This window comes from Hemicordylus capensis, chromosome 3, assembly GCF_027244095.1.
Source record: "Hemicordylus capensis ecotype Gifberg chromosome 3, rHemCap1.1.pri, whole genome shotgun sequence".
NCBI classification, from domain to species: domain Eukaryota; kingdom Metazoa; phylum Chordata; class Lepidosauria; order Squamata; family Cordylidae; genus Hemicordylus; species Hemicordylus capensis.
The window spans coordinates 274,680,591-274,692,599 of NC_069659.1; the positions used below are offsets into that span (position 1 = coordinate 274,680,591).

A 12,009-nucleotide genomic window follows, 5' to 3' on the forward strand; every position below is an offset into this window, starting at 1 on the left:
TCAAGCATATAACAGTGTCAAAGGTTACAGTGTGTTTTTGTTTCACCCTCACTAAATTACTTGCAAATGTATTCAAACACAATATGAGAAGGTATTTTATTTTACTGAAAATAACAGACTGCACGCGCCTGAAAGAAAAGCTGAGGTACATCAAGCATAAACGGGGGGGAAATACATTGGTTTAGAAACCCATAAATCCTTATTTGAATCTGCCAACCTGAAAGCGAAGTAAAGCTCGAAAAAACTATTTTTCTTAAATGCTATGTCTGATTAAGCCATACTATTAAATGACAGCTGAACTTTAACATTAATATGATATTATTTAAATAACTGCATGACTTTTTTTTACACTAAAAATGATGAATGATTTTTGGACAGCTCAATTGACATAAAGCAAGAAAAACCTTTAATGAGATTTGACAAAATGGAGACATATGCAGAATATTCGTTACAGCTCATGTCGCAAGGCCCTTCCTAGGGAGAATATGGGTTTGGCCGTGGAGTTTTTTATTATTATTTTGATTGTCTACAGGCGCTGAACCATCTCTTTCAATTGCCGCTTCCTTTCTCCATGGATTTTGAATTTAGCTTGTGTCATTTACATATTACTCTTAATCAGAGAATTTTGTACGCTACGGTTCAGAGTCTGAACTGTGAGAAGTTTGTGAAATGGAAGCAAAGGTGGTGTTATCTTAACCCTTGTCAGCTGATACACAAGGAAAAAACCCCAAGCAATTTTCATGAAAAGATTAAGGACTACTGTGTACCTTAAACTGCTCCATGTGCAGCTATCTTTGCATGGTGAGATGCAATTGTGCATCAACCGGCATATGGATCAGGCAATTTTCTCCATGCCACCACAGACCTTTGTCCATTTGTAGACGTTTGGAGGCAAACGTCTACAAATGATCACATAGTTTGATCACATAGTTAATGCATATACTTAAGCTGAAGTGTTTGTTAACACACTGATTTCTTCAGATGTTCTAAGAAATAGATGGAACATTCAAAAGCCTAACTTTAGATCTGGTATTTAGACCTTGTTGAGAAGGCTTGTATATTAACAGTTTTTTCTTCTGAATTCTTATTCATAGCACACTGTACAAACCAGAATGATCCAGGATGCCTCTGAGTACCAGTTGCAGCGGAGTAACAGCAGGAGAGAGGGCATGCCCTCAACTCCTGTCTGAAGGCTTCCAGTGGCATCTGGTGGGTCACTGTATTAAACAGGATGCTGGACTAAATGGGCCTTGGGCCTGATCCAGCGGGGCTGTTCTTATGTTTTCAACCAAGTTAGATAAGGTGATTAAAAATTACTAATGTCAGTGCTGACATCCAGAGCAAAAAACTGCTTGTGGAATGAACAAATTTGCACTATGCAAGAAGCTTAGTTGTGCCACAACCAGCAATTTTTAAAAGAAATGAGGTGTGCCATGGTGGGCAGCTGTGTGAGACACAGGGGCACAAATTTAGGAAGAAAATTTTCTTGTATCTTCCATCCAATATTGCTGAAGGCAGTGCACACCAGCGAGCCAGTGTGAAAGCCCTCCTATGTCTAGGGGTGATTAGTTCGGCTAGATAAACAGTAGGTGCTGTAAACCTTAATCTTTCTGAAATGAAGAAATTTGGTACCAAGCCCAGATTGGTTTGGTGTTCAACACCTACTGTATGAGAAGAGTTCTGGCTTGGTCATAACCCAGAAAAAGCAAGTAAGCAGAGGAAAGCCCATAATAGGAGAGTTTTGTCACCAAGGACTGTTTCCATATGGTCTGATATCCATCCACCATTGTTAAAGGGGCAAGACAATAGGGATGTGCATTAACCAGTTCAGCGCCTCCTTTGGGAAGAACCAAACCAGTTTGAATGCCCGCAGCTGAACCGGTTCGGTGGGGTGGGGAGCAGTTCCCAGAAAAAGCAGGTCCTTACCTGCTCTGCTGCCACCCTGCTGCTTTTCCGGGTGTGATGCTTGCTCTACCAAAGGCTGTGCGCGGCTGTGGTGCTGTTCCCAGCAACCTGTGCATGGTGTTGGCATGCAAATGGCCGCTGCGCTGCAGCCGTGCATGGCCTTTGGTAGAGTAAGTGTTGCACTCCGAAAAGCAGCTGGGTGGCAGCAGAGCAGGTAAGAACCTGCTTTTAAAGGGAGCCTCTCACTGTCCTGCCTGCACCTGCATGTGCCATTCGTGAACATCCCTAAAGGTCAATAAATGCTTCTCTTCCCTGGGAAGATACATTTTCCCAAAAGAAACAGGTTCACAATCTGTGAGTACTTCTGGATTCACACCTCTCCCTTGTGTCTCAGGTTGAGGCAGCGGCCAGGGCCGATACGCCAGCTGCACACATTTCTCGAGATCAATGACCTCAAAACAGTGGTACATATCTGTTGGTAATCTCCAGACTTGACTTCTGTAATGTGCTCTACGTGGGGCTGCCTTTGTAAGTAGTCCAGAAACTTCAGTTGGTTCAGAATGCGGTAGCCAGGTTGGTCTCTGGGTCATCTCGGAGAGACCACATTACTCCTTTACTGATGGAGCTACACTGGCTGCCAATAAGCTTCCGGACAAAATACAAAGTGCTAGTTATAACTTATAAAGCCCTAAACAGCTTAGGTCCTGGGTATTTAAGAGAGCGTCTTCTTCACTACGAGCCCCATCATCTGAGGAGGTCTGTCTCCAGTTACCGCCAACCCGTTTGGTGACTACACAGAGACAGGCCTTCTCGGTCATTGCCCCAAGACTGTGGAATGCGCTCCCCGCTGAGATACGATCCTCCCCATCTCTGGCCATTTTTTAAAAACACCTGAAAACCCATCTTTTTGCTTTTTCAAAACCCAAGCTTTCTCAGCTTTTAAAAATGGTCTGTTTTAATTTTATGGTTGATTTTAAACTGTTGATTTGTTTTAACTTTTATATGTTAACCACCCAGAGATGAAAGTTTGTGCAGTATATAAGTTTGATGAATGAATGAATGAATAGAAAATAAGCATAGACTTAACCAGTAATTAACAATGGCTAGCCATGCTCTTGCCTCAACTTTAATCAGTCCTGTCTCTAAGTGCAATGCAGCATTAGAAACACAGTAAGCCACCTGAAATACTGCCCTCAGAAATTTAGACTGTTCAAGCTCCACTGGGGGAAAGCTAGGAAAAGGGGTTGTGCCAGCGACTTGACTGCAATGTAATTGCAGCTGGTATATAGTGATCTCCTCTGGAGCAAAAAAAATTGTTTGAGTAGCAGCAGTGCTCCGCTGTGCATTCTGTGCTGCAGAATCCCCAAGGGTTTTCCTACTGCTGGAAGCATAAAACACCTCCCCCAACTATTTAAAAGTGCATGAAGAGATGCAGTGACAAAAGAAGCCTCCACACTTTATAGCTGGGGTCTCAAGCTGTGGCATCCGATTGTTGAACTACTACTTCCACCGTCCCCAGTGACAATGACCAGTAGGCAGGGATTATGGGAGTGGTAGCCAACAACAGCTGGAGGTCCACAGTTTGAGACCCCCTCTTTACGGTGTTGCTGATGCATATGTGGCAAATATGCCTGGCATGTGAAGTACAAATCAGGCCACACACATCAGGGTCAAATGAGAGGTTCTTCTTTCTAGTTCTATCTAGAGAGGTATTCCTGCCTAACTAATTAATGCTCATGGGACCATTAAAGTATGCAGTTTCCCATCTCCAGGATTACAGCTACTTGCTTCTGATCTGACTAATTCATTTAGAGATTTTAGTGCAGTCTTTTAACATTTATTTTTAACTTCTGCACAGTTTCTTGATGGGTCACTTCCAGGATCTGTTATTGTTCCATTTAAACTTGCTAAACTGTTGAATTTTCTCCTTCTATCAGGGTGGAGCCACCATTGTGCACATAGGTTCAAAGAACCCGGGCCACCAATGAAAAGGGCTGCTGAAGCCTGGGGGGGGGGGGGCGCCTTGGGCTCTGGAAGGGCCCCGAGCGAACTCCCCCCGCCCATGCCCGGGCTCCAGAGAGCTCCAAGTGAGCTCTCCCTGCCAATTTCAGGCAGCGCTCACTGCCTGACAGCATGTATTTCTCCCTCCAGTGAGGGAGAGAAAAGGAAATATATGCTGTTATGCAGCAAGCGCTGCCTGAAATGACAAGGGGAGAACTCGCTTGCCCCCTTTGCACGTGATGTCACACACACAGGGCGTAACTAGAGGGGCCACCGACCGGGCCCAGAACCAGGCTGCCATTCAGCTGACTCTGCACCTGCCTTTCAGATGTCAGCATTTTATTTCCTTCCTGTCTTACCTACTATCATTTTGCCTACTCCCAGGTTTGACCCAGCTGTCTATTCCTGGCTAAGGTCTTCACTTAGGCTTTCTACAGGTTTACCTTTTTCTCCAGCATTGACACCATGCCAAACAGAGGCACACTTTGTCACAGACTTTGGGGATCTGGACTGTGGCCTCCTGTCTCGGGGGTGGAGCTCCAAATGTTATGGGAGGCCTCCTCAGAGCCCCGGCACCTGCAGGAGGGGGATCAGGGGAAAGTTAAATCTTTTTTTTTTTTTAACTTTTTTCAACCACGGCTGTGCAGTGGGGATGGTAGCAGAGACAAGGGGTGGCCAACTGGGTGCAGACCAAGGTTGGGGAGGTGGAGGTGGCGGCAAGAGCTCCTTCTCTGAGCCTGCCTGCCACCCAAATGACAGGTCAGGCAGTTTTCTGCCCATTTAGGGGCTCTCTGCACATGTTCGCAGAGGCCTGAAAATGGCCTGACCTGTCATTTGGGTTATGGAAGGAGCTCTTGCTGCTGCCACACCCCACCTGCTGGCCACCCTGTCTCCACATCCCTGCCACACAGAGGTGGTTGAAAAGGTTTTTTAAAAAGCTTTAACTTGATCCCAGTGGCGCCGTGCTCAAGTGGGGGAGAGGCCTCCAAAGTCCTTCAGGTCCAGGCTCCAAAATTACTTATGTGCGCCACTGATGCCAAATGTTCTAGTAGCATACCTTGGATAAATCCATAGTTTACGTTATATCCTGAACCTGTCCTTGCCACAATTCATATAGGTATTTAATATCTTATCTGGTAGCAGACAAAAGTTTGAACATGTGATGGCAACAATTTCTCCGTACCAAAATACTCTGGCTTATCTCTCAGCAAAAGCTCATTAGGCAACCAAACACTTGAATAATAGTTTTAAGTTCTTGCTCATGTAAGGTTTTTCAAAAACCAAAACCAAAACCAAACAAAAACTCCTTAAATAAAGATGAGGCAGATAAAACTGATATTTGGGGAAGGTACAAGGAATTGGAGCAGATAAGGAGGCTGCCTACATTTTTAATTATTTTAACTTATGGCAGAAATATATATAACAGACTTTGGGCATGATCACTGCTCACCCTTGCATGTTTGGTTCCCCATAGGACATAACAGAATTCTGTACCCCACTGTGCTCTGGCATGTGAACACAGACACACAGGCACTATGCTCTGTGGAAAGAAGTGTTTGTGGGTGCACACCTCTTCGATCCTCATGCTGCCTGCCTGTTATTGCTCAGTCAAGAAAAGCTAGCTTAGAGCTTGTATTGCTTAACTGAGTGGAGCAGAGACGATTGGACAGAGATATGGAAAGTGTACATAGGGTTCTCTATAACAGCCCAGTGTGCTCAATGCATATATGTTGTGAAGTGAGTGGGGATGGGGTCTTTTATGCCCTATGGAGTTCTCCCTGGCACTGTGCTGGCATGGGGCAAGCATAATGTTACATACTCTTAATAGGTTCAATGAACTGCTGTAAATGATGTCATGAATTTGGACTGCATACTTCAGGGATAAAGTAGACTATAAATTTAAATGAATTGATGTGCAAAAACACAATAGGTTTCAATTACAGGATCTGAAATGCCTTGCAATTGGAGTGGAGAGGTGGGGGAGAAATTGTATAGCAAACCTAAATTATTTTCACAAAGGAGCTGCCTTTAGCAAAACCACACTAAATTGGCTGATTTCCAAATGGTACAAAATTGTGAAAAATATCTATGACTGTTTTTTTGTTTTTTTTTAATAAACAAGGCAAGAAGAAGAGAGAAGGGTCCCTACCTTGCCTTACCTTTGTAACATTCCTGTCAGGATCCTCGAACTCTTACCCAAATTTGCATCTGTTTCTCTGACCTATGAAGAAAAATATTTGTTTATAGAAAAAAGATTTTATGCGTCTTAAAATATTGTATGTGAGCTAATATGTAAGGAGAGCTTTATGTTTAAGGGAAAAGAGAGAGAAAAAATGACCACCCTCTCCCGGCATATTTATATGTTGAAAATATGGTGACACTTTTAATTTCACATTTAATTTTTCAATATGACTGAATCTTCAAGAAAGCAGTGGATGAAATGAAGTCCAACCCACAAAAGGCAAGCAGAGTAATCAGAGTTGAATTTGAACTGGGTTTCAGTCCAGAAACAACTTTTAAAGCCACAAAACAAATGATATGAGATGGTAACAAAGAAGTATTTTCTTAAGCAGTGATTAACAATAGCCCCCTTCTTCCAGAATTTGGAATTTCAGGTTGTGACTTCTGCCTCAGATAGCAGAGCATCCAGGAAGATTTGAGCCTAAAATAGCCACTAAGGTCCAAACTGGCATCATTTTCATCACATCATTAACTGTAGTGTATTTGCTGTTTGTTTTTTCCTGTAACTAGCAGGAGTCCTGATCTGGACTGTGACTACACTGGTGGAATAGGAAGAGTTTAACCCTATTGTCTGCTATGGCCCTGATCTCAATGGGAACCCCTGTAGGTATTTGCCCTGGAAAATTGTTCTCATTAGACCCAATGAAAGCCCTCACACACCCCCGCCCGAGGACAAATAGCATGGACAAGGACCTCATTCTATAGCCCTCTTCTTTCATACTTTGGAAGTAGGAGGTCATGACTTCTACCTAGATAGTGGCGTCCAATCGAGATTGCGGTCCCCATTATCCCCTGCCAGAACCCCAGTTCAGATTGCCTCCATATATCATTTACAGGGAGGATACATTCCAGGCTCAATGATGTGATTTGGCCCTAATTGTTGGGAACATAGGAAGCAGCCATATATCGAGTCAGATCATGGGTCCACCTATCTCAGTGTTGTCTACATTGACTAGCAGTGCTTCTCCAATGTTTCAGGCAGATGTTTTCTCCAGCCCTAACTGGAAATGCAAGGATTAGAACCTGGGACCGTCTTCATGCAAAGCAGATGCTCTACTGAGTCAACCAAGCTAGTTAGCTATCAATGGGTTGATTCATAGGACCTGAACAACCTATTTATACAGTGATATTCTCACAAGTTGGTGACATTTCGGATCACTGAAGTTTACTCAACTTGGGGATGAAAAGACTGCATTATTGTGAATCATTACGCAATGAAAGCTTCAGTTCACAAGGTTACTGTGATATTTTTAACCATATGGTAGTTTAGAACCATCTTGTATCTATCCTCAATGTTGTTAGTTTATGTGCTTGGAAAAGAACTTTCCAGTGAGGCAGCACTGCAACTCAGATATTGCATCTGTAAGCAGCTGAGTAGCAATAAAAGAGCATGCAAATCAACATTCTCTTCCACCAGTCTCTTTGCTCACCCCTACCAGTTGGAACAAGTAGAACTTGCTATATCCCACAGCTCCTATAATGGGGCCAGAGTAAAAACAGGATGGGAGAAGTCACACTTGCATTATGTTTCCCCATGCATGACAGAAAACAAACCATAATTTCTATTTATTTTCATATGTTGTTGCTAGAAATGTACAACAGGTAGCTTGTTGTTGACTTGTGCTATTTTATTGTGTTGCAGCTGGTTTGATTTCAGTATGGATAAATTTTTCATCGACCTGGCCACCTTTTTGGTAGAAAGGCAACTAATACAACTTTATAAATATATTTAAAATCAGCACATGATATTTCTGTTACTATTTATTTATTTATTTATTTATTGTTAGATTTCTATACCACCTTTCACTAAAAACAACCCCAAGGCGGTTTACAAAAGTTAAAACACATAATAAAAATGAATTAAAAGTATTTAGCTAAAAATATAAAAACAATCCGATATTAAAATATATAATATACAAAAAACTATACATGGATAAAAAACACAGAGAAGCAGCAATAAAACAATCATGTAAAGGCTTAGATAAAAAGCCAAGATTTAACCAGCTTTCTAAAACCCCTGCTAACTGAGCAAAGAGGCAACTTTTAACGTGGTGATTCTCTTTATTTAGCAGGGGGAGAGTAACTGGCCCTATCCATCCCCAGCACAGTACCTCCCGTGACTGTTGCTGGTGACTTATGTTTCTTTTCAGATTGTGAGCCCTTCGGGGACAGGGAACAATTTCATTTATTTATTTATTATTTCTCTGTGTAAACCACCCTGAGCCATTTTTGGAAGGGTGGTAAAGAAACTGAATTAATAACAACAACAACAACAGTAATGGAGTCTGAGGAGCGAATGGCCACAGAGAGAGCATTCCAAAGCCTAGGGGCAGCAACAGAGAAGACCCTGTCCCGAGTGCACGACAACCTAGCCTCCCTCACTGTTGGCACCTGGAGCAGAGCCCCCTCAGATGATCTCGTCAAGCGGGCAGAAACCCTTGGAAGCAGGTGGTCCCTCAAATATCCCGGGCCCAAACCATTAAGGGCTTTAAAGGTCAACACCAGCTATACTATATATGGGGGAAGCCCATAGTTAGTCAAGGCTCAGGAAATCCACTAGTCTTCTAGCCTTGTGTTGAGTGAAAAATGATGCCTGATCAGTGAAAACTGTCCTGACAAGTAATGTACCAATATAGCTCAAGGAATCATCTGATGAGTAAGATATTTTTGTCTGGTTGGTGAACTGAGCCGACATTTCTTGACCCCTGCCCATAGATAATCAATAAAGCACATGCTTAGTATTCAGAAAGTCTTAGGTGCAATCCTAGGTATCTCAGCTGAAAAGGATTTCAAGAAGCAAGGCTTGGAAAGATCCCAGACTGACAAGTTGAACTCATATGGATGAAAATACACTTGGTCAAAGAGAGGAGACATGAAGCATATGATAAGATCTTTCTCTCTTCAGGTTTGCAGTAAAAGAAGTATTAGTTCCTTCCAATCTGCATAATATACATAACTGAACTGATTTTCTGATCATTGTTACTGCATACAGAAATGCAAAAAATAGTTTCTTCATGTCACTTACTCTTTCTCGAGCATGCTGAATCTTCTCTCGGTCATGGCTGAGGTTTTCCAATATCTCCTGACCAATCTGCTCTGTAATAAAGAAAAGCAAAAGACTATAAATAATGAAAAAATAAAGATCATCACTTATGTGGCAAGGTACAAATCTAACACTTACATTAAAAGAAATCCAACAATGTAATACCCGTAGTAACTTGCTTTAATGTGAAAATGGAAAATTGCTGGCAAAATGGAAGCATCAGGTGTAAACATCCTGGCTGGTTTCCATGGTGCTAAGCATGTGCACAGAGACTTTTCACCTTTCTCAACTTTAGACAGCTGGCTCCATCCACTGAAAAATCCCTATGAAGATTGGGGATTCAACTATGAGCAGTACCTCATATGGAACGAGGGACTGCTATAAGTGTCTTTATAAGTGCCCTGCCTTTCACGCTCACACATAGGTCTCTCTGGATCTTAGCTATTGGTTAAAATCCTGTGATAAGATATGGTGGCATGCATACACCAGACACTTATCATCAACTAAACTTTCTGTAGCTTCCACATCAAAATCTGAATCTGTTTTTTAAATTAAAAAAGATGACTTTGGAAATACTTTAGGTTTGGTTGCTGTGAGCTCCTGAAAGGGAAATGATGGTGGCCAATATCCCCATTAATAATGTGGAGTCTGCATCTCCTGTAACATTTAACAATCCAGAGTCCCACAATATGCAGGTGTGGTGGGACATATTTAGGGGTGTTAAGGAGCGCTTCCATTGGGAGAAGGGATCAGTGAAAAAAATTGTCCATCTGGATTACTAAATGCTGCAGAACTGCTTTGCATGTAACACCTGTGCACCATTAGTGGGGATGTTTATTTATTTATTTAATATTATTTCTTTAATACATTTCTATATCGCCCCAAAAGCAAGTTCTCTGGGCGGTTTACAAAAACTGTTTTTAAGTTGAAGTATGTTGACGAAAGTAAGCATGTTTCTGAAAAACATTCAGCTATAGATGGATTTTGTACACTTGCTTTTATTAGGGGACAAATTTCACCACAGGATATTTTATTAGCTATATAGAAAAATCTAAAATATATTTTTGTAGTCACATGCAGATTAAGATAAATATCTAAATACTTCTTCAGATGTAAAACCATAGCATTATCTCAGGCTTTCTGGCTTATTATTTTTAGCTGCATATATAACATCTCCCAGAGGTAAACGGTGGTACAATGTATGATAACTGCATTAAGAAACAGCTATCTATATAATTACAATATATTTTCTTGTTAGAGATAGAAGTGTTTCTGTACTATTTGATCTGTCTTTGCAGATGATGATGATAAATAACAACAAGAAGAAACAACTTTATTTGTTAGCTACCCCATAAGAAATTGTTCCCTGGGCAGCTAGATCATTAATATACCATTATTTGAGATCACATTCAACAGGCAATATCTAGACTAGTAAATCATGACTAAGCACCATTGAAATTTATTAGACAAATTAGTCATGAGTATCCTCAACATATTCACTTCATCAGGAATCAGTCACGATGAACTTAGTCTTGAAGGTGCCCAGTGTCTTGTATTAAATAAAAAACTAAAACTGAACCCTTTGACAATGAGAATTGATTTGGGGAAGGAAGTGGAAATTTAGCAGATGTAATTAAACTTTATTATTTTCTTCTTGTTTCAATCACTTGTCCTGAGCCTCCAAGATGGAGTGGACTATAAATCTATATTCAAAAGTAGGAAATCTCACTTGCATATATTTTTAAAAAATCCAATCTTTTTTTAAAAAAAGACCTCAAGTGAAGGATAATTGATCTTAAAGAAAAAACAGTTTGTCAAACCATACCCCAAAATTGCTTTAAAAGTAAAGTGTGCTGACAAGTCGGTGTCTACTCCTGGTGACCACAGAGCCCTGTGGTTGTCTTTGGTAGAATACAGGAGGGGTATACCATTGCCTCGTCCTGTGCAGTGTGAGGTGATGCCTTTATTAATTAAGTCTGCCAACTGGCAACTTCTAATATGCAAACTTATTGTCCAACTATCAAAACAACAATGGCATCAGCTTTAACAACCATACTGTCAGTTTTGATAAATTGTTTAACTCTCATTACTAAAGACTGAAGATATCAAGAGGAAGGCAGCCTTCCTTTATTTCACAAATTGAATAGTAGTTATGACACTTAGGGGTTATACTTTTGGCCATAAAATTCAACAAGGCAGAGGAGTGAACTCCAAGAACTGAAATGGCTTCATTGCCTCTGTGCACATATACACAAATTACTCACTGGCTCATTAATTTTATGTTGAAAGGTGAAACAACACTAAAAGTCTGCTACTGGTAGATTATCAGCAATAAAATAATTTCAGACATGCCCCGAGGTCAGCAGAACTTCTGTAATTCAAACTCAAATCTACAGTGTTATAAACTATGCACACAGTTGACATATGGGCTTGGATTAAAAAAAAATTACATGCAGAGTTCAGCTGTAGCAACAACGTTTTACAGTTATCGTGCCCACTGCAGCTTCTTGTCCACCCATAAAAGCCGCTGAGGATCAGAGAGCTCCCTGGAGGTGCATGACAGGTTATGTTATAACCCCAAGACAATAGTTTCAGCAATGTGAAGGAAGCAGTGCTGAGGAATGACTCAGAGGGTAATTACCCACTTGACAGGAGCCAGAATGTGTGTGGCATTTTTATGGGGAACACCAATTCCATCTACTAGGTTGGAGTGGCTGAATCAGATATGGACAATTGTATTTATAACTAAACTTACTTTCTATAACAATTTAAAACAAGGAGATAGAACATAAACATTTTTTTCCTGTTCTGTACATGAA

At 41.1% G+C, this 12,009-nt stretch overlaps 1 protein-coding gene across 8 annotated transcripts in view; it reads right to left on the bottom strand.

Annotated features, from left to right (window-relative positions):
• The window catches only part of VTI1A (vesicle transport through interaction with t-SNAREs 1A), a 433,539-nt gene that overhangs the window by 149,796 nt on the left and 271,734 nt on the right, over positions 1–12,009 (bottom strand). For 3 of the 8 annotated variants that reach the window (XR_008319202.1, XM_053308124.1, XM_053308125.1), the window contains 2 exons: positions 9,173–9,243; positions 6,056–6,127 (listed from right to left, as the gene is read on the bottom strand). Coding sequence is in view for 5 of the 8 variants with exons in the window: in XM_053308124.1 (XP_053164099.1) it covers positions 6,062–6,127; positions 9,173–9,243 (137 nt within the window). In the remaining 3 variants the exon portion in view is untranslated. Of the gene's footprint in view, positions 1–4,349; positions 4,483–6,055; positions 6,128–9,172; positions 9,244–12,009 lie in introns of all 8 variants that reach the window. The other 5 variants (XR_008319201.1, XM_053308121.1, XM_053308123.1 and 2 more) reach the window with 2 other exon arrangements.